Source organism: Populus nigra, chromosome 6, assembly GCF_951802175.1.
Source record: "Populus nigra chromosome 6, ddPopNigr1.1, whole genome shotgun sequence".
NCBI classification, from domain to species: domain Eukaryota; kingdom Viridiplantae; phylum Streptophyta; class Magnoliopsida; order Malpighiales; family Salicaceae; genus Populus; species Populus nigra.
In genome coordinates this window covers 13,203,153-13,222,446 of record NC_084857.1, presented here as the reverse complement: position 1 = coordinate 13,222,446, position 19,294 = coordinate 13,203,153, and the positions used below count along the sequence as shown (strand labels likewise).

Below are 19,294 nucleotides of genomic sequence, written 5' to 3'. Positions count from 1 at the left end.
TTTAACTTATTTCTCATGTTCTTTCCTCTGGTCTTTCTGTCAAAATGAGATCAATCGTAGCCAATGACAAATTCATATTTTTTTAATCGCTCATCAAGGTGGCCTCAACATAATAAAAATGCGACAACAATGACAGTCTACAACCTATCGCATGGTATATTACTCGAGTTTGTAAGTGAGCTAGCATATGGAAACATGGGTAAGAAAGCTGAAGAGCCCCTGTACGAGGGCTTAAATTAGCAAAACCTAGAACCTTAAAGTTCATCATGCATGGCTCGTTCTACAGGTACTTCCACCTTGGGAACTGCATTGTCCAAGACCTGAGCAACATTAATACCATCTTCAATAACTCTGGGTATAGCATCTTCAACAGCTCTGGCTTTGATGGCTCCTTTTCCGGCCATACCGGCTTTCAAGGCAGCAGTAACCTTTCTCTGCAATGCAAGTACGCCAATGCGCTTGGAAACAACATAAAGAACAGCACATGAAAACAAGAAAAATCCTACTGCCAGTATCACCCTGTCCAGATACAATTAGCGTTAGGTTTCGTGAAAGGAGATAATTTCTGATCAAGATGACATAAAAAGCCATTTCTTTTCTTCTATACCTGTCAAGAACATCCTGACGTTGCATCGTAGAGAGAAGATTGCGAGTTCGCGATAACAATGAGCGATGACCCTTATATTCTGTTTCAGCCTTCCTTAATACTGTTGTTGATTCCTCTGCAAAACCAACCTGAATACATTAGCTAAATTACCCAAAGGTTTCTAAAGGATGTGTACTCTCAAAAGCACAGAACCAGGACATGCCATATAATAAAGAGCACAAGTTGAAATAAGAAAAATACTGAAGAAACTCCAAAACTGTGTAAAAAGTATTACATCATACTAGATTGGGTAGCAAATATAAATGACCAGGTAAAGAATAAAGTTGGAAATTATGTGGCAACAGTTACAGATGGCATGTTGAATTACAAACCAATGCCAACAGGAAATTGTAATGTGATGACGTCCAATGATATCAAAAGCAAGTCTAAAGAGCTAAGACCTTCTGATCAATAACTCAATCTAATACTAGAGCCAGTGTGATGATATCCAAACACACAATTGGAGCAAACCATGCTCATTATTCAAAATTTCCAACAAAGTCCAAGTTGTGACCTCAGCAGGTCCACAGGCTTTGATTGTCAAAGATAAATTCCAGCGGGTTGTCTTTGATTTCTAGACTGTTTTCAAGGACACAATGTATGAATGAATTGAAACAAATGGTAAATTAAGGTTTTGATTTTGTGTATAGAATTCCTGCTTAAGAACTGAATTGTTTATGATACATTACAGCAGAGTGACAGGAAAAGAAAAGGAACCATCAAATCAGCTAATGAAAAGAATAGAGTCAAGTTCCATTTTGAAAAGCTCACTGCGAATTCCAGAAAGCTTTATGAGAAGATGAACCAAAAACTAACATAGTCCAACAAATTGTTTATCATCTTCTATCTGAAATCAACTTTATAAAAATATCATCTTATAAAAAACTCACAAAGTTTCACTTTCACGTAATTTATAAAACAGGAAAAGAAGATAAAATGCAATAATAATTGCTTGGAAATTAAAATCAGCCAATCTTGAACTATTATTGAACACGAAACAGACAAAAATTAACAGGATAACAACAAATAATGACATGTGTTGAAAGGAATAATGAGCGAAGGAGGATTCTCGCAATGTCATTATGATGGAGGAAGAAAAAAAAACTGAAATGCTTTCAATGTGCACAAACAAAAAACACGTACCAAAAGTCATGAGAGTGCCAGTACTTCTTTCAACCTCCTGCAAACCCAGGGTAAGAAAAAGAAATTAACAACAAAAAGAAATTAAGAAAAAAAAAAAGAGGGAAAAGAGACAGCGCAATGACTAACCTGAACCATTAGCTGACGAGTTCTGCGAAGGCTCTCCGTGATGCTTTCTGCAGCGGATGTCATCCCAGCCTTTGTCCTGATACAAAGCAACAAATCACGCAGCGAGTGTTAACAAAACCACATAAAAGAAGAGCAACAAGTTGCCCATTTTCTTTAAGCAGTGCATGATATAATTTACTCCTTAAATCTATAAAGAAAGCAACGGATCGTTACAATATTCTGATTGAAGGTAAAAAGAAGAAGACATACTGCAAATTTCGCCTGCGAATAGTGGACTCTTCTCCACCACCAAGAAGAAGCTCTCTCTACAATGATTAATTAGTATAATTTAAAACAAAACACAGCCAGATTTTTAAAACAAAACAAATAAAATAGAAAGAGAGAAGTACCTCTTGTTGAGCAGCTTTTCTCATGTTAGCCTTGGCTTGCAAATTAGCATTTCTCAAACTCGCCCGCAAACTAATTCCAAATAACACACACAAATTAGTGTTTATTAAGAAGATAATTAAGGGAGAGAGAAAAAAGAGAAAGATTTACTCATGGTGAAGCTGTTTCCAGGAATCAAGTAATCGGAGGGCGGATTTGAGTTGATCATCGGTAGGCAATTGAGGAGCAAGGAGATCGAGCTGGAACTGCAAGGATTGAAGCAAAGCTAAACAATCTTGTGCCAAGCCATTCAATCTCGGAAGAGAAACAGAAGAAGAAGAAGAAGAAGAAGATTTGGCGTCGTAATCTTGAATTGCTTTCACGTGTTGTTGTGCTTTAGAATACGTCTCTTCCCATTCTTTCTTCGCCTTCTCCACTGCCTCCACTACCTCATCCATATCGCCCTCGTCCTCGTCCTCGTCCTCGGAAAGATGTTTCTTCTACTCCAAATCCACACCCGTTACCGCTAGGTGTGATCTCTGCCTGTAGACCAAAATAAAATAATGAAGAGATAAAACTGTAATTTTCTTAAAGTTGTGTTTGGTCCGCAGTTAAAAGGTTAAAAAATAAAATAAAAATAAAAAATTGAGGTGGCGTGTGTATCCAGTAAACACTTGAAGAAAAACACCAATCAAACATGCTTTAAAAAGCACTCGGAAGTAATTTTAAACGTATTCCCAAACATCGAAGTGTTCAAAGAGAAGTGTAAAGGTGTGAAAAAATGGATAGATGATACTCTAGGCATGTAAAAATTATTTGGAATAAGTAGGATTAAATAAATATAATTGACAAACAATAAATTGAAGGGATAATTAGTCTTTCAATAAAGACTCAAAAACTCAATGAAATAAACAACGAAGACTCGACTACTTATATTGAAATCACATGGATATTTTTATTAAAAAGCAACACCACCTAAATCTCCAATGTTATTAAGAAGCTCGGCTGTGATTGTTTTCCTTTGGAAATTTCTCGGCCAAATGGAACTGATTTTTTTTTTATTTTTTTGTAGTGCAACACCTTTTTACGCGCACAATTAACGACACCACAATGAAAAGACCAAACTACTGGCTAGCAAGCGAGTGTAATGACTAATCATCACTTCTCATAGACCAGCTTTCCGTGTGTTTTTAGAGCTTCAGTTCAAGAATATCCAGTGACAGGCTAATTGCTCGAGGCATTGAATACAGTTGCATAATTAATTCGTTTCCAAGAATACATCGATGCGCAACAAATTTGCCCTCTTAACTGGGCCAACGTACGAGTTACAACTACTGCTACTGCTGGTGGAGCAACGGGGATCAAAAGCAAAATTGCTGCAGCCACCGCTACACTGCTTCCATATCACTTGCCATATACATGTAACGGGAAAATTCTCCTTTTCATATACAAAGGATGGAATTGGATGGCATTTCCTCCCATCATAGCAGCTTCTGCCAAGGCAAAGAAATAAAGTTGATGCATTAATGGAACATCACACCTCCACAGACATGGTGGTGCCAAGTTTCAGCTATTTACCATAAGCAACACCAGCCAGTTTGAAGCCTTTAGCAGGAAGCTGGTTGATGAGAAGAGTTTCCAGTTGGCAAGCAATGCTCTTTCCGGGAACTATAAAATAAAGAAAAGAGGTGTCGCTTCTTTCTCATATACATAGGATGGGATTTCACAGGATTTTCTCCCATTATAGCAGCTTCTCCAAAAGCGAAATGATAAAGCTGTTGATGCATTAATGAACAGTCACACTTTCCAGAGAGAGATTGGTTGTGCCGAAATTCCGATGCTTACCATCAGACACATTTGTCAGTTTGAATCCTTTAATAGGAAGTTGGTTGATGAGAAGAGTTTCCAGTAAGCAAGCAATACTCTTTCCAGGGACTATGAAATAAAGAAAAGCAGCATTGTCCATTCCTTCCTTTGAACGATGTGAACGGATTCGGCTTTCAAGATCATCCGTCTGTGGCAAACATTGAACAAAGAGTGTAACTAATAGAAGTTTGAAACTCAATAACTCAAATTGATGAGCTTAATCCATAACCAGATGAAGGTTTATTAAGTTATCACACCCTAGTATATCTGCCTATCTGGGTTATTTTTATAGACATTTTGAATCAATGACAAAAATAAACCCTCATGTGATGACCAATGTCCGAGTGCGAGCTCAAAAATAATAACAGGAAAGGAATATGTTAAAAGAAAGTACCACTCCAACATATAGCTTCTTGTCCGGTCTCAACATCACATAGACACATGAAGCACTGATTGTTGATGGAGGTGGCTGTTCCCTGGCACCAATGGCGACACAGTGGAATGATACAACTTCTGATGTGTTTTTCTGTTTGTAGAGCTCAATCAGCTTCTTCTGGCATATCATGGTAATAGCATTTTCAATATCTTTCTTCTCCACAGTATCCACTGCCTTTGTTGAATGGGTACTAGGATGAAGAGAAGCTGTGGTTTCACTCGATAAATGGGCTTCATCAGAATCATTAACAATCCTATCAGAAGAAAACTGTCTGACACTGTTGACTGTCTTTCCTGAAATAACTCCTTTAGCATAAGCTGAAAAATACAGGTCTTCAGCTCTTTGGATTATACTTTCAGGGATTCCTTCCTTCTTAGCTGTTTCAAAAGCAAGACTTTCTCTGCAAATCCCATCTATCAACCTCCAAGTTGGTTTTGTTCGTCCATCCACATACTCTGTTCCCATTGCTTTATACACGGTGTTGCTGGTATCAAGTGGCAAATCAAATATGCCATGCAAATGGGTGGACACAATTCCAAGACAACCAATTCTATCAAGAGTTTCAACAATGCTTCCAGCAATACAAGCACCCTTCGCTGTTTCTGTTCCTCGACATATTTCATCTACGAGCACAAGGCTTCTTGATGAAGCTCCAGTTACAAGGGACCGGATTTCTGACATTTCCACCTGAGACATTAAAACAAGATAAAGAAAAACTCAAACAACCACATTTCTACAACCCAATCTGCAGGGTAGACAACAATTAACAAGAGATCAAAAAACTACATAAATTGTAATGGAGCATAAAAAAGTCAATACCTGAAATGAACTTTTTCCATCAGCAGGACTATCGTAAGATTTCATGTGAAGCATTATAGAATCGAAGTTAGGAATCAAAGCTGATTCTGCAGGAACCATAAGTCCACATATTCCAAGTAATGCAGATGCACAGATTGATCGAAGCAAACTAGATTTACCACCTCCGTTTGGTCCTGTCAAAAGAAACAAGGACTGCATATCCACTGTATTCTGTACAGCACTGCCTTCTGCAGCATTAAACCAATATGGAGACAGACCAACAAATTTCATCCTGTTACCACCATCTGAGGATTTCACGCCCTGCTCAAACCATCAGCATCAGAGACTAACAAATGCATAGCAGCTTGATGAGATAAAATCTTACAATACGATAAAATATTGTAGGGCCTTAGTGTGACATATCCATCAAGTATAACGCTACAGCTAAAGAAACATCCTTGAATAAAGTTTCCAAGTAGCACGTCATTAGACACTGAACACTACTAGGCCAGGTGATCAGAAACGCAGGAAATTGTACAATTTGAATCAAGTGCAGCAAATTCGCTTTGAAATAATCCATGTTTTAAAAGGACCACGCAGTATTCTATGATTCAGTTTTTGTCATACAGCAACATAATACATAGAGGAAAACAAAATCAATCACCTGGTTGCCATTTTTAGTTTTAGTAAAAGCAACTCCACTAATAATAAGTGAATTATAACTTCTGATGAGAATTCCTGATATTAGAGCACACCAGGGATCCAATAGCATGATGCAGTACATGTCTGATTGTTAGCATAGATGGAAACACAAAAAATTTGTGCTACTTTTAGGCAGCTCCAATCATGGTTATACAACCAGGAGATGGGAAACAAACATTTGCAGTACATTCAAAATCTTCGTTGTTTGATGCAAAAGTGAAATGATAGTACGCTTTGAAGGTACTATACTGTGGACATGAAAAACAGCAATGTTAATTTGACCTGAAATTGACATGTTGCATGCTACCTTTGAATCATTGAACCCAGTAAGAGTGGGAAAAACCCATTTCCTCCGTCTCCCTTCACTGTAATAAAATTGAAACCAAAATTAGACATGGATCAAAGAACACCAAATATCAAGGAAAAGTCAGACATGATAGTGAATCAATTAACAAAAGATTCACAACTCCCAACATTTCAGATTACCAAGTCCCAAAATATTCCAAAAAACTTTAATTGAGATAATAAAATAGAAAAATGAAGGATTTTTCTTGCTGTTAATTATCAGCCAAACCCATAGGAAAATGACCAAAGTCAATTGGGTTTGGGCAGGCATAACACCCCACCTCATGAAATGTAGCCCACAACATTCGTGAGTGCGCGCGCGCGCAGCGGAATTGTCATTTCAGTGGAAGAATATGCCAGATAAAAAAATTATGCATTCACAAGTTGATGTTGTAAAGTATGAACTTGTAAATAAACTTGTAAAGCATGAACTCATCCAAATCACTTTGTGACATCAAATAAAAAAATTGCCTTCTGCACAGTTTGCTGGTTGAGCAAACCATTTAAGAGGTAGGTCAACTTATGAAGATAGGTTCGGATCAGCTTTATGTAGGTAGATAGGATATTTCAGAGACTGATGGACTGTTTGTAACTGATAACTAGTGAGCCTAGTCTAAATCAGGTTTTTATCCAACAGCCAAATACAATACACATAAACTGACATTCCCATTCTCTTAACCCATCCATAAGAACTTGTCCATTAAAATGGGGAATGATATTTTGTTGTTGTTCTTTCTATTATGGATCAAGTAGATTCACTAAATTGTAAAGTATTTTGTACTCTTTTATGTTTGTCTATTCCAGCAAACTTTTCAAATAAACACCACTGCAGAAGACAATATCATTTATCAAACAGTAATAAAATAGTTTCTGATAAGATTACCAATGAAATTATGCTCAAACTCATTTACTTCCAAAAAAATGAGCAACCAACCTCACATGAGCAAATAATGCCTTTGCAATGACAAGCACCATTGATGCAAAGACAAGGATATTGACTTTTGTTTGTAACTCAGCAGAAAGCCCCCTCAACAATTCCAAAACCTTTGCTTTTGCTTTCTCGCCTGCATCATGATACCTGAAACAGAGGTGGCATGAGTTGATTATTGAAACAGAACTAAATACAGAACAGAATCTAAGAAAGTGAAAGGGGAACATCACAGAAATCTTTCTTCATAGCTTCAAGTAAAAACAGCACACCTCGTTAAAGCATCCTCCAACTTAATTGTAGTGAACCATTCCTCGCCAACTTTTCTACCTTTAGAATCTACAGCAGGTTTAAGCTGTTTAATTTGTTCTTCCCCGGGGGTACCAGCCCATACTGCTGGTGCAAACCGTTTTCCCTTGAACCAAACAGCTTCATGCTCTCGAGCATACAATATTTCTCCCTTTGGACCACCAAAGGGGGATGTGGTTGCTTTTATTCTTGAAATGATAGGAATGAAATCTTCAGTGACCTACAACAATGATGGAAGCCTATATTTTATTAACAAAGGAACATGCTTCATGCCTGTATCATATTATCCATATTAATTAACAAGCAAATTAATAATAAAAAAACATCCTAAAGATGACAAATTTAGTCAGGTCAAGTCATAAAATTCCAAGGTTGATTGGAAGTGTCTCAACTTTTTTTATACAGGAGATGCCAAAATAAATCTTTCTGCACCAGCAGATTATGTTGTTTATGGAATAGTTGTTGAGATTATGGAATAGTTGTTGAGATAATAAAAATACATGATATCAATGCACCAATGTCTATCTATTCCAATTACAAGACCCATCAAATATCACTATGTGAGAAGTTAGATTTTTTTTAAAAAAAAGATAATGATCCATAGAGCTCAAGAAATAGGACAGCACATGATACTGATTCTTGCCATTGGCAAGAATCCAAGCTGAAAAACAATGGTCTTAACATGGCTTCCAAAGTTCCATGCTCATTAGAAGTTATCGATTAAGAAAGAGTTCTGACACTTTAGGAGATCCAATGTCTACACTTATTTACCTACTGTGAAATGAAAATTCACCTATTTTAAATTAATGAGTGAATCAGGTAGAATATTCGCAGTAGAAGAAATCAAGATCCCACCACTTACCATCCTGTGCCGGTTATTTTTAATTTTATAGACCAATCACTCATCCTAACTCTATATAGTAAGTCAGTTTATATAGAACAGGTTAGTTGGTTCATGGACATCCCCAAAAACAGAGGCAGTGCAAGGAAAGAAGTGAAGGGGATATCATTTAACAGAAAAAAGGCATCAATCAGATAAGGGATTGTTGAAAATATAACTATGCAGAAATATATATTTAAGACATTATGGCATTGAGACATAGTGCCCGAGACTAATTCAGATTGCACAGGTATTTTTTTTCTACAGAACATCCTATTCTACCTTCTCATCTTCTTAGATTTTTAAAAATAAGTATAAATGCTCCTTAAGTTGAGGGCTGCCCATTCAGTCTAAAACACTAAATAGTCTATCTTCTCTTGTCACAGCATATTAATGCGCTTTTCCACTTTCTTTTTAGATTAAGCTTTAACATGTCAGTTGGTCTAAGGCTGCTCAAATTACCCTCTAGTTGGCCTTTATCATCCGCCTTTTCAGATAATTTGTCAAATATCTTAACATAAAATTGATGATACACCATGGGCATCCAGAGTCATACTGTGAGCTATCAAATATAAAGCACTATGAAACAAGACTGGAGTTGCTGATAAACTCATAAATATGCATGATATGGATTGTGCACAACAGTGAATTTCTGATTCAGTAATGAACTACAAAATAAATAAAAAAGAATAGACAAAGCAGATAGCCACGAGTTTATAAATATACCATCAAGAACATAAAAACAGAAAAAATAAATACTCTTCCAGGAGCATTGAACAATTAGGGTAAGAAGCAAGTTGTCTACTTATTCCAGAGACTTACTGCTAAAGATAAGGCCTGTGCAGCCTTTTCCACTTCTGAAAATTCCTCCTCTATATGGACCCTCTTCACACGACTTTTCCATGAAGACTCCATATCCTCAAAAAATTCACTTGGTACAACAGGACAAGAACTTATCTTTTGATCACTTTCCCCATCTAGGGAAATCATTTCAGAAATTCTGCCTGAAGCCCATTCACATTCATTAACCTGGAAAAAACATAAATAATAATGAACACAGCTTACTGAACCAGGAAATCCATACAAGAAGAAAAAAGAAAACATGCCAAAAACATTACTGTTGGGTCATGTTTAACTAGCTGTAGACGCAAATACAATGGCACTAGATTTTACTGCCACAAATTGAAAAGCTTGTTACAACCATCAGCACATGAGATATTGTTCAAAAGGCTACAACTTAAGCTAAAAAAACTAAAGCATTAATCCAAGTGATCCAAATGGAATATCTGCTTAAGGTGTCAATATTTCTTTAAAAATTCTAATTGGCATTTGAGATATAATTATGGAAAATAAACAAATTAATAAAATGTTTCTTGTTAAAAAGAACTAAAAAATAAATAAATAAATAGAGAAAGTAGGATCTTGACAGGAGCATTAAATCCATAGTCCTTGGAACCTTGGAAATTCCTTGGGAGAGCCCCTCCCCATAGCAATCCCTAACCTAATAAATTTTCTCAAAGTTATTATAATTTTTCGCCCATAATCTATGTTATTCAACTCCTTAAAAGGTACTTTTTTTCTCAATGGCCCTCCTTAGCAAAGTGGTGGCGTTCCACCACTGCCTTGGAAGTTGCATCAATTATACAGAAAACAACAAGAACGATGAGAAAAATAAAAAAACACTGCAGCATTTAAGCAGCCTTGAGACTGCCAAGATATTAAATTTGTTTATAGCTGCAAAGAAGTAAATGATGACACATGGTTAAACATTCTGGTAAAAAATATTAAATTGGTATGATATATACAAAAGAAGTTAATAAATAAAAATAGAAGTTCCAAATTCAAACGAAAAAGATACCACACTCCATGACTACTTCAAATGTCAGATTCATTTTTTTCCTATGGATTACTGAACAGCTAATGTTATATTTTGGTGAACATCAGCACATATTGCATCTTAAACAAGGCAAACATACAAGATAAAATCCAATGTTCTTCATTTAATGCATCACACCCATCCCAACATCCAAAGCATAAACTAGTGTTTGTTTATTTAACAAGTAAAGGAAGAAGTTTATTGAAAGGGTATCAATAACATATAGAACAGGATGCTTCCACTTACTAATGTCTCAAAGTCGATTTTCAAACCAGTTGCCATCCAAGCAGGATCCATCAATGATTTCAGTATTTCATTGAGCTCAGAGTTTCTATACATGAACAATATTTCATCAAGTACATTTTTTATTCTACAAAACTCAATATGATTGGCTTCCTTCTGTTCAAGTAGCTTCACAAGCTGCATCACATAAGAAACCAAGAATCAGATACAGAATTTTAAAGTTTTTAGAGATTCAGCATGGATATCTTCAAAAAAAAATATTAATAAAAAATGATGACCATACATTTTGCCAAATTTAGGCAACAGTAAACATATTATGTTGTTATCATCTTCATACTGATTGAGTTCATGCAATCATTATTACTTTCAGGGTGCATCAAAGGCAAGTAGCAGGAACAGATATTACAATAAACAATGGTTTCAATCCATCAAATGCACTTTTACAGCTGGGTAATAATTTCTTCATACAAATTAACAAGCTCAAATTTTAAGAGCTTATTGTTTTTGAATTTTTAACGAGGGTAATCACTTAACCATCATAGCAACAGTCCCGATCACATTGTCTGAAACTCCAACAATTTTTGAAGAAATTTCTGGATCCAATCTTGCCCTCAGCATCATGAATGTGACTTAAAAATTGCAGTTCTTATCTTTTATAAATTCTATATTGACTGTATCAAGTAAAACAAAAGAACCGTGCCCTCCCAAACACATGATTTGAATTCAGTCAATTCAACAAAGCATTAATGGGAAAGGAAACTCATGTACTACATTCCATAATAACTCTAATTCCAGTGAAGATGGAAACCAAAATTAAGATTAAACAGTAAACAAAAAGGAAGCAAAAGAGTGCAACATGCAGTTCTTTTGCATCAAACATTAAAAAGGTAATTTAAAAACAACCTTTGCAGAGGACACACAAGTGAACTCCGGAATTGAGCACGTTATATTGCTCATAAGTTTGCATGTTGCTGCCAAACAAGAACAAAATAGTACATAAGAACATGATTGGCACTACCATAAGGCATAAGAACAGCAGAAATTCAACAGACAAAAACAGAACAAAATAAATTCAAAGGGGAAATCCCATAAACTGCCCTGAGATATTGCTAGTTAAATTTTTCCATTATGCACTACTCAGTATAACTTATTTCTAGCAAGACGTTGCCTTTTCCTATTAAAGTTGACAGGTTTGCAATAACTAACTATTTTTATTTTATTACGGTCTAAAATAATGTAAACTTCATTTGCATCAAGAACTGTTTGTCTACGTTATCTTTTTGTTTTTATTTCTGTGATAAATTGGCCCAATTAATGGTCATGAGTGTCACATAATCACTAACATGAGTGAAGCGGGGGATTGAATTGCATATTTCAATATTTAAGAAAAGTCTTATTTCTGCCTTTTCATTATTCAACTACTCTTTATTATTATTATTATTACTACTACTACTACTACTACCACCTTCCAAATGCAATGTTTTTATAGTGCGTGTAACACTGTTATCAAATGGAATCATTTGTTAGAAAAGAGTTTTTTTAAAAGGGTGACATTGGAATTAGCCTCATCAAAGCCCAATTTATTTATTTTTTATTTTATTTTAAGATATCCTTGTTTTAAGAAATATGCAAATTCCTTCTGACAATGATATTTACCTTTGTTGTCTTCTCAAATAACGATAAATGATATTGTTTTTCATTTCAAGTTTCAATAGAAACATATTTAACCACAAGATAGGAAGAGTATACATCATAGAAAAACCAAAGCGTAACATGATAAAAATGACATTATGCAGAAAAAGTCAAATTTACCCTTCACTGGAATCTATATTTGTGCATGCGAACAAAAGGAAATCACAGTATTTAATAATTCAGCTGAAATGAATACACTTCCAGCACCCAAAGTGTTTCTAAATTAAGATTAGTATGAAGATTAAGTCGACGAGAATTTCCAATTGTTAAGAGAGACAGCAAGCAACTTTTTTGGAATTAAACTCACAACAAAATAATTTACAAGAAAATGAGTTAAAGTCATTACAACCATGAACTTCATTTTGATGCAATTCAACAACCAATAAATAGCCTATATAAAATACATATCAGAACTCACCTTGAATTGTTGATGCAATTTCATAAGCAGGAGGGTTGAGAAGCATATCTCTGACATACCTGAGAGATCATGAAAAATATTAAGTAAACATGAGCCTTCTTACATCGCAAAGACAAGAAGGGAACAGAAAAGTGTGTGCACCTTCATCTTCTAGATAGACCAAGGAAAAGAAAAACTTCATGCAAAGCTATCTTGAAGAACATAGTTCTAATAACAACGAAAACAGAAACAAAGGAAGCTTGAGGAAAGCTTCTTTGAAGTGGAAGATAAAAAATGGCTTGGCAAGATAGAAATTCCACTGCCATATAAACAAATTATATGTACAAATTGAACCAATTTTAGATTTTAATGGCTCTACCCATGAAAGAATAAGTGCATACAAAGATTTGCATAGCTTGAACTAGTTTTGATGTTTCATCACCTCAATCAACATCCACTCCCCTGTCCCTACAAACATCCTCAATAAGGAAAATACAGATCGGAATGACCAATTTCCTGAAGTACTACATTTGATCATTCTTGCTTTAAAATTCTCAGCTTCCTTAACCAGAGAAACCCCATCCATTCTTTTGGATGAACTGCAAAGCAGTCTTCAAGGCACAATACTTTCATGTCTACCATTCCAAGGAAAGCATCAAAACATAAATTTCAAAGAGTTCGCAGATAATAAAATCTGGTACAAGAGTGCATTTGAAAAGCTCAGCTCCAATAGCTGGCTTTCTTTTGTTTCACAAGTTTCCTAAGACTGCAACTATATTGTCAATAGTCAAATTCTGCTCAATAATACTACAATTTTTAAAATGAAAAGGAACTTTTTTTAAAATCTGACCAATAAAATAATGACACTCTTAAAGTTCCAAAATAAAAAAACGTTTTATCTCACAAGAGAAAAAATAAATAATTAATAGAGGATCCATATCACAACACAATGAAAAGGATCTTTATACCTTGCCTATCTAACCAATGATCATACTTGAATTCTTTGCACTCATTATGCTCCCAGATAAATTTCAAGCACTAGATGAACATTCAAAGAGTTAATTCACCTCAAAACTTAGTTTGCAAGAACTACTGACTGCCAAAATTCTGTACATATATGGTGTTCCTGAACTTCTGGTCAAAAAAGAAAATACTAAGGAGTCAACTCAGGGGCAACTAAGGAACTTGAACTTTCTTAGAGAACCAAGTTCTAATTTAATCAACTAAAATAATGTGGTTGACCACGGTTAATCAAAGTATCATGGTATCATTACTCATACACTGGGTACAAATTTGTGTAGGGATGGGCAGGTATTTTTTCTTCTTTTGAGAATTAAATTGAATGGATCCTTTATACACCCCTTTCGTGGGTGGGGATGACAAGCTCCCTTTTACTTTATTCATTCCTTGGCAACAAGGAACATAGATTTGATATGTTCATCAACTATTGCCTCTACATGGCTTTTTAAGAAAGAGAGTGAAAAATCACACTTACAGTTCTGGTAGACCTGTGCAATTTGATGGAAGTAACACCTTTAATAAACAAGGAATTCCTTCTGTTGGTATGGCACCTGGCAGTATGGAACAAATCTTGCCGAATTGGTTCGCATGTCGCAACCTGGTGCTAATGAAACAATTCAACATTAAACTGTGTAAATAAAGTTCAACTGACCAATTTGTGTTGCCGTTCCAAGGTGTAATGGTCTGGGCCTGTTTTCTGAAGACACATAAGCATTTCTGAACCCAACTTTATCATCAAGACCATAAAGCTCCCTGACCTAAAAGTGTTGATATTCTTAGATTATGCAACTATAATCAAAGAGCAAACAATAGTAAGAGCACAAGAAGAAATGTGCTCGAACCTTGAATAAAAGCTCAGTGACAGGATCTCCTTCAAACCACTCAAAATATCTGCCGTTACATTCTCCCCACAACAAGCCACCCCGACCATACTCTCCCCAACGACAAGTTCCTGCAAAAACGATGCTATTGTGAACAACAAAGTACATGGTATGGGCAAGAGAAGAGAAAATAACAACGAAAAAAGATGCATGTTGTCACTGGTAATGAAGAATTGAACCTTCACTGAGTAACCCAAATATGGCTCTACAGAGCACTAAGAAAATAATATATTCCATGCAAGGGAAGCAAAACTTAAAGATGCATTTTTTAGGCTCAAGTTCCCAAGCATATGATGTACTTGCCTTACTCCATTAGTTTGCACTGATTTTAAAACGATGTTGTCACTGGAAATGAAGAATTGAACCTTCACTGAGTAACCCAAATATGACTCTATAGAGCACTAAGAAATAAAATATTCCATGCAAGGGAAGCAAATCTTAAAGATGCATTTTTAGGCTTAAGTTCCCAAGCACAAGATGTACTTGCCTTTCTCCATTAGTCTGCACTGATTTTAATACCAAAGAAGGGGGTGATTGACATTTCAAACAAGGAAAGAATGAAAATTGAGGCAACACCACAAGTGAAATCTCGTATCACACTCGAGAAAATCATGAATGCTAATTTTTAGGTATGCCTCAAATAAGAAAAAGAATTGATGCAGTATGTGGGGAGTAAAAATTGATGTCAATTTTTATTAAACAAACTGTGTCATTTCAAGAAAGTAGTAAAAGCCTCAAAAGTAAGAAAGTGCAAACCTGAGGAATTGTGTTTCAAGGATGAATGAAGGAATAGATGGTGGTACTGACAAGTACGAAGCTTGGTAACCAAAGCCTCTTCAGTCAGACCATCCTCTAATGAATATGTTTTCATGGTCTCTAAGACTGAGATCATGCAATAACCCCTTGCTGATTGAGATATCCCTACAAGTGCCAGAAATATTTTACAAAAGATAAGTTCGCTTTTTTTTCCTCCAATCTTATATGCACTGAGATAACTAGATTAATGATGATGATAGTTTTTCATACCAACCACGGGCATTGGTTCTGGAAATTCAAGATCGTGATCAACCCCAACAAGTCCAAAAACATATGGACTCCCTGGACGTGCATGCCTGAATCCTCAAAGCAACAAGTCAGAACAAGATATGGAAATTGTAAATAAAAAATAAAATTTAACATGAATAACAGAAACACAGCCTATCTTTAATTTATATGATCCCTTCATTTCTTACAATTTTCTCAATTGCAATTATTGTAACTGAACCTAGCAAGAAAGTCAAAAAAAAAAAGACTTCCTAGTGAAACACAAATTTAAAACGTAATGGAAAAATTATTGTAAATCACATAATGCGTTTCATTTTTTGGTCTTGCTCAATGCCTTTTCTTTTGCAAAACACTGAGACACAGTGCAAAATCATCTGCATATATCAGATACTATTATTGTTCCCACTAGAAGCACATAAGCATGCCTTCCAAGCATTAAAATTATTTTCTTTAGAAACATATTAATGCAGCAAACCAAGAACAACTTACATGGAAAATGCATGAAACAAACATCAAACTCTCAAAACTCAACTGAATCATTTTTACATATTAAGTTAATTCCAAACATGTTCTTGAGTATGGGCAAGGTGAAAAGGCTTTAAAACTACAGTATATATTTTATTATTGTCTCATTGTACACAGAAAATTTTTGAATAAATTGCTTTGGCAAGTACAAGACCATGGCCACCAACACCATTGATAGCATAACGTTAAGATTGGGTGTTTTCTGTGTGATTACCCAGAAATGAAACGACCTTTACGTGAACGAGCTTGTGTTGGACCCTGAACCTCCTCCACTATGCACTGTAAGAAACATAATGGAACCATTGAACAAAATCAGCCGGTAAAGGTTCATACCTTAAAATGGTAATATTAGGCATGATAAAATTAACACCACAACAACAACCAACCTCAATCCCAAAATAATTGGGATCAACGATATTGAATTAACACCACATGATGAAATAAATAAATAAAAGGGTCAATTATAGTAATGCAAAACTAAAATAATGTTGATCTTGAAGGAAAATAGAAGGATCGAAAATGTTAAAGTAGTCAAAACATAAAGTTTTCCCTGAGAAATTTTAAATTATTCAATGCCACATTGCATGACATTATCAGTATTTTCCTTTCCACTTCCAACCAAAAAAAAAAACATATGCAGCACATGATAAAGGCACAAGACTACAAGACTTGATCTCCCATGCCACATTAAATAAATAGGCTTAAAAGGAAGAAAGGTTCTACAACCTTTGTGTTTAGCTGAAAAAAGGAGATCTGTGCAACAGTTTCCATACTTACCACTGAATACCCATTACGTGTCAAGTCATCTAAAGTTTGCCGAAGATTCTGCAGGAGCATTTTACAACGATTAAAGTTTCACCAATAATGAGAATGAATGGAATTAACAGAAAGCATCTTTAATCATTCTTCAGAAAATAATGCAGGGGGAAAAGAAAAGAAAGGGCAAAGCATGAAGTTTGTTAAACTAATTAGGTAAGTAAGATTTCTAGAAAAGAAAAAAAAGAGACAAGATCTATCCTCTATATATAAAATCCTTCTTCACATAACTGAAGAAACTAGGAATTATTTATTTATTTATTTATTTTATTGAAAAAAGATGAAAGTAACATAGAGGACTACTGCAAAGAACCTGATATAGGGTTAGGATGCAAAAACAGCAAAACATCCATATGTAGATAAACTGAATAAATGCAAGTGTAAGTGTGTGTGTGTGTGTGTGTGTGTGTGTGAGAGAGAGAGAGAGAGAGAGTCTCGCAGTAACACAAAATTGGAAGTAATTAAGCATCCCTCCTAGGACCATCTTCTAGATGCCACACTGCAATCAGAACTGACATCCTTTCTGCTGCATCATAATTTTGACCAATCACCTAATAGTGCATTATGTCATTCCTTAAACTCAACAAGAAATCTTCTCAAGACTTTCGCTTAGTCATGCAAGTTGGGGAATGCAGCTTAATTGGCATAGGAGGCTATAAGTTATCTAAACATGAGTCTACACATTTTTCCCCTTCCCATAAAAACTAGTAAGGAACATGGCATGTGCAAACGTTGCAATAAAACTGTAGTTCATAAACATTCTAAATCTAAGAAATCTACTATAACAAATGAGGGATGTAAATCCAATACCACAACAGGGCAGCCAGCTCTAGGAACGCTATCAGATCGCAGCCCACCAAAAGGATTTAAACCAGCATATTCAACAAGAATACAAGCATCTATTCCGATGGCTTCATAGAAATCCCCAACCTGGAAACATAAAACACTAACTTGACTATCATCAACCAATTATAAACAAATATGGAGTGCGAAAGAACAATATAAATATTAAAGGGAGAAAGACAAACAGGATTCATTGTTGTCTTGGATTAACAATTTAGGAGATTATGAAACACGTACCCTGCAGAGCAAAACCTCGCGTGGAAACTTTGACTTGAATTGCAATATTTCCCAGTTGAGATTTCCTTCCTTCAAACTGCAACCGAAAAATTAAAGGTTTTCGTAATTAGTCCTTATGCAGCAAAACAATAAAAAGTAACCTAAAGATGCATTGAGAGAGCGTACCTCCCATTTTTCAAGCTAGCATCCAAGCCGAGCAAATTGGAATACATAAGCCTTTTAACCAGATTAACAGTGGAAGGCTTCTTACACCGCTGCAAATTCTGCGGTAATAAAATAGAGCGTGCGCGCACAAAAAGAAATAAAACAAAATTACATGTTTCCAATTCTATTCCATTTTCAATAAAAGCAAGGGAAAAGGAAAAGAAATGGAAGCTCACCTCCTTCCACCATATAATGTGTGAAAGATCCTTATCGTCGAGAACATTATTGGATGCTTTAGATTTCTTGCTATTTCTTGCAGTTCCTTTCGGATTTTTAAAGCAATATATAGGTTGAGCCTGTCCGATCCTGCTGTAGCTATCAGTATTTCACAATTTTTTTAGATGATAAAACACAAAAATATAATATAAGTTTGAATGAAGAGAGAGAAATTACAGAGGCGGTGGCGACAGGCCAAGTGAACTGCATTTGAAAGGAGCACGGAGGAGGAGAGCGAAGGAGCGCCACTTGGGAAGTGAAACGACGGCATTTCTAGTTGCTAACCAGTACATATTGGAATTTTGTCTTTCAGTTTTGGGGAGAATATTGAATATATTGAATTGATGATTTCTAATTCTAGGGTTTTTGGGGATTTGAGACGTTTCTCTGCATTGCTTCTGCTCTTCCCGCCACAAAACAACAGATAAAAGAATGCCAAAAGAGTTGCTCTTATTTCTTTCTTCTTCTTCTTTTTAACCGTGGGGACCAATAGTCACGAAACGGCGATTTTTCTTCTTCCTTTTCTCTTTTAGTGTTTGGTATTGCGTTAGCTGTTGTAGTTATAATTTTAAAAAAATATATTTTTAATTGAAATTGGTTTTAAAAATTAGATATTTGATTAAAACTATAGTTAAAATTGAGATTAAAAAAAAATTATTTAATATATTTAATTAAGAATACTTTTGAAATTAAGGTTATAAAATAATTTATATATATATATATATATTAATATTAATATTGATGGTTTTTAATTT

General features: G+C 35.2%; 2 protein-coding genes across 3 annotated transcripts; both read right to left on the bottom strand.

The window, feature by feature from the left end:
* Positions 1 to 57: 57 nt before the first annotated feature.
* LOC133697759 (uncharacterized) lies at positions 58 to 2,857 on the bottom strand. The gene is made up of 7 exons (XM_062120519.1): positions 2,453 to 2,857; positions 2,305 to 2,374; positions 2,165 to 2,220; positions 1,916 to 1,991; positions 1,790 to 1,826; positions 608 to 722; positions 58 to 519 (listed from the first exon to the last, which is right to left on the bottom strand). Exons 1-7 carry the CDS (start codon positions 2,737 to 2,739, stop codon positions 255 to 257), a joined length of 906 nt encoding a protein of 301 aa, XP_061976503.1. The 5' UTR covers positions 2,740 to 2,857; the 3' UTR covers positions 58 to 254.
* A 569-nt stretch (positions 2,858 to 3,426) lies between these two features.
* Positions 3,427 to 18,979, bottom strand: LOC133697757 (DNA mismatch repair protein MSH1, mitochondrial). Of its 2 annotated transcripts, none has more exons than XM_062120512.1 (22): positions 18,717 to 18,979; positions 18,500 to 18,638; positions 18,285 to 18,382; positions 18,120 to 18,195; positions 17,850 to 17,969; positions 17,001 to 17,048; positions 16,438 to 16,502; positions 15,681 to 15,766; positions 15,411 to 15,575; positions 14,616 to 14,725; positions 14,426 to 14,531; positions 14,249 to 14,324; positions 12,775 to 12,833; positions 11,568 to 11,635; positions 10,668 to 10,841; positions 9,368 to 9,574; positions 7,629 to 7,885; positions 7,363 to 7,506; positions 6,391 to 6,448; positions 5,403 to 5,702; positions 4,542 to 5,270; positions 3,427 to 4,295 (listed from the first exon to the last, which is right to left on the bottom strand). In XM_062120512.1, the coding sequence occupies exons 1-22, from the start codon at positions 18,830 to 18,832 to the stop codon at positions 4,068 to 4,070; spliced, it is 3,429 nt and encodes a 1,142-aa protein (XP_061976496.1). In that variant the 5' UTR covers positions 18,833 to 18,979; the 3' UTR covers positions 3,427 to 4,067. The 2 variants fall into 2 exon arrangements, with proteins under 2 accessions (XP_061976496.1, XP_061976499.1); XM_062120515.1 differs by having other exon boundaries at positions 18,500 to 18,632.
* Positions 18,980 to 19,294: the final 315 nt, after the last annotated feature.

What these genes read in the sequence shown, in the direction of transcription:
- LOC133697759 (XM_062120519.1), bottom strand. Translation starts at nt 2,739, where the DNA reads ATGGATGAGGTAGTGGAGGCAGTGGAGAAGGCGAAGAAAGAATGGGAA. An exon ending in ATTCGCAGGCGAAATTTGCA is followed by an intron (nt 1,992 to 2,164) that starts GTATGTCTTCTT and finishes GCTTTGTATCAG; the next exon opens with GACAAAGGCTGGGATGACAT. An exon ending in CTCGTCAGCTAATGGTTCAG is followed by an intron (nt 1,827 to 1,915) that starts GTTAGTCATTGC and finishes CTGGGTTTGCAG; the next exon opens with GAGGTTGAAAGAAGTACTGG.
- LOC133697757 (XM_062120512.1), bottom strand. Translation starts at nt 18,832, where the DNA reads ATGTACTGGTTAGCAACTAGAAATGCCGTCGTTTCACTTCCCAAGTGG. An exon ending in AAAGGTCGTTTCATTTCTGG is followed by an intron (nt 15,767 to 16,437) that starts GTAATCACACAG and finishes TTGAGGATTCAG; the next exon opens with GCATGCACGTCCAGGGAGTC. An exon ending in CTTGTGTGTCCTCTGCAAAG is followed by an intron (nt 10,842 to 11,567) that starts GTTGTTTTTAAA and finishes TATGTGATGCAG; the next exon opens with CTTGTGAAGCTACTTGAACA.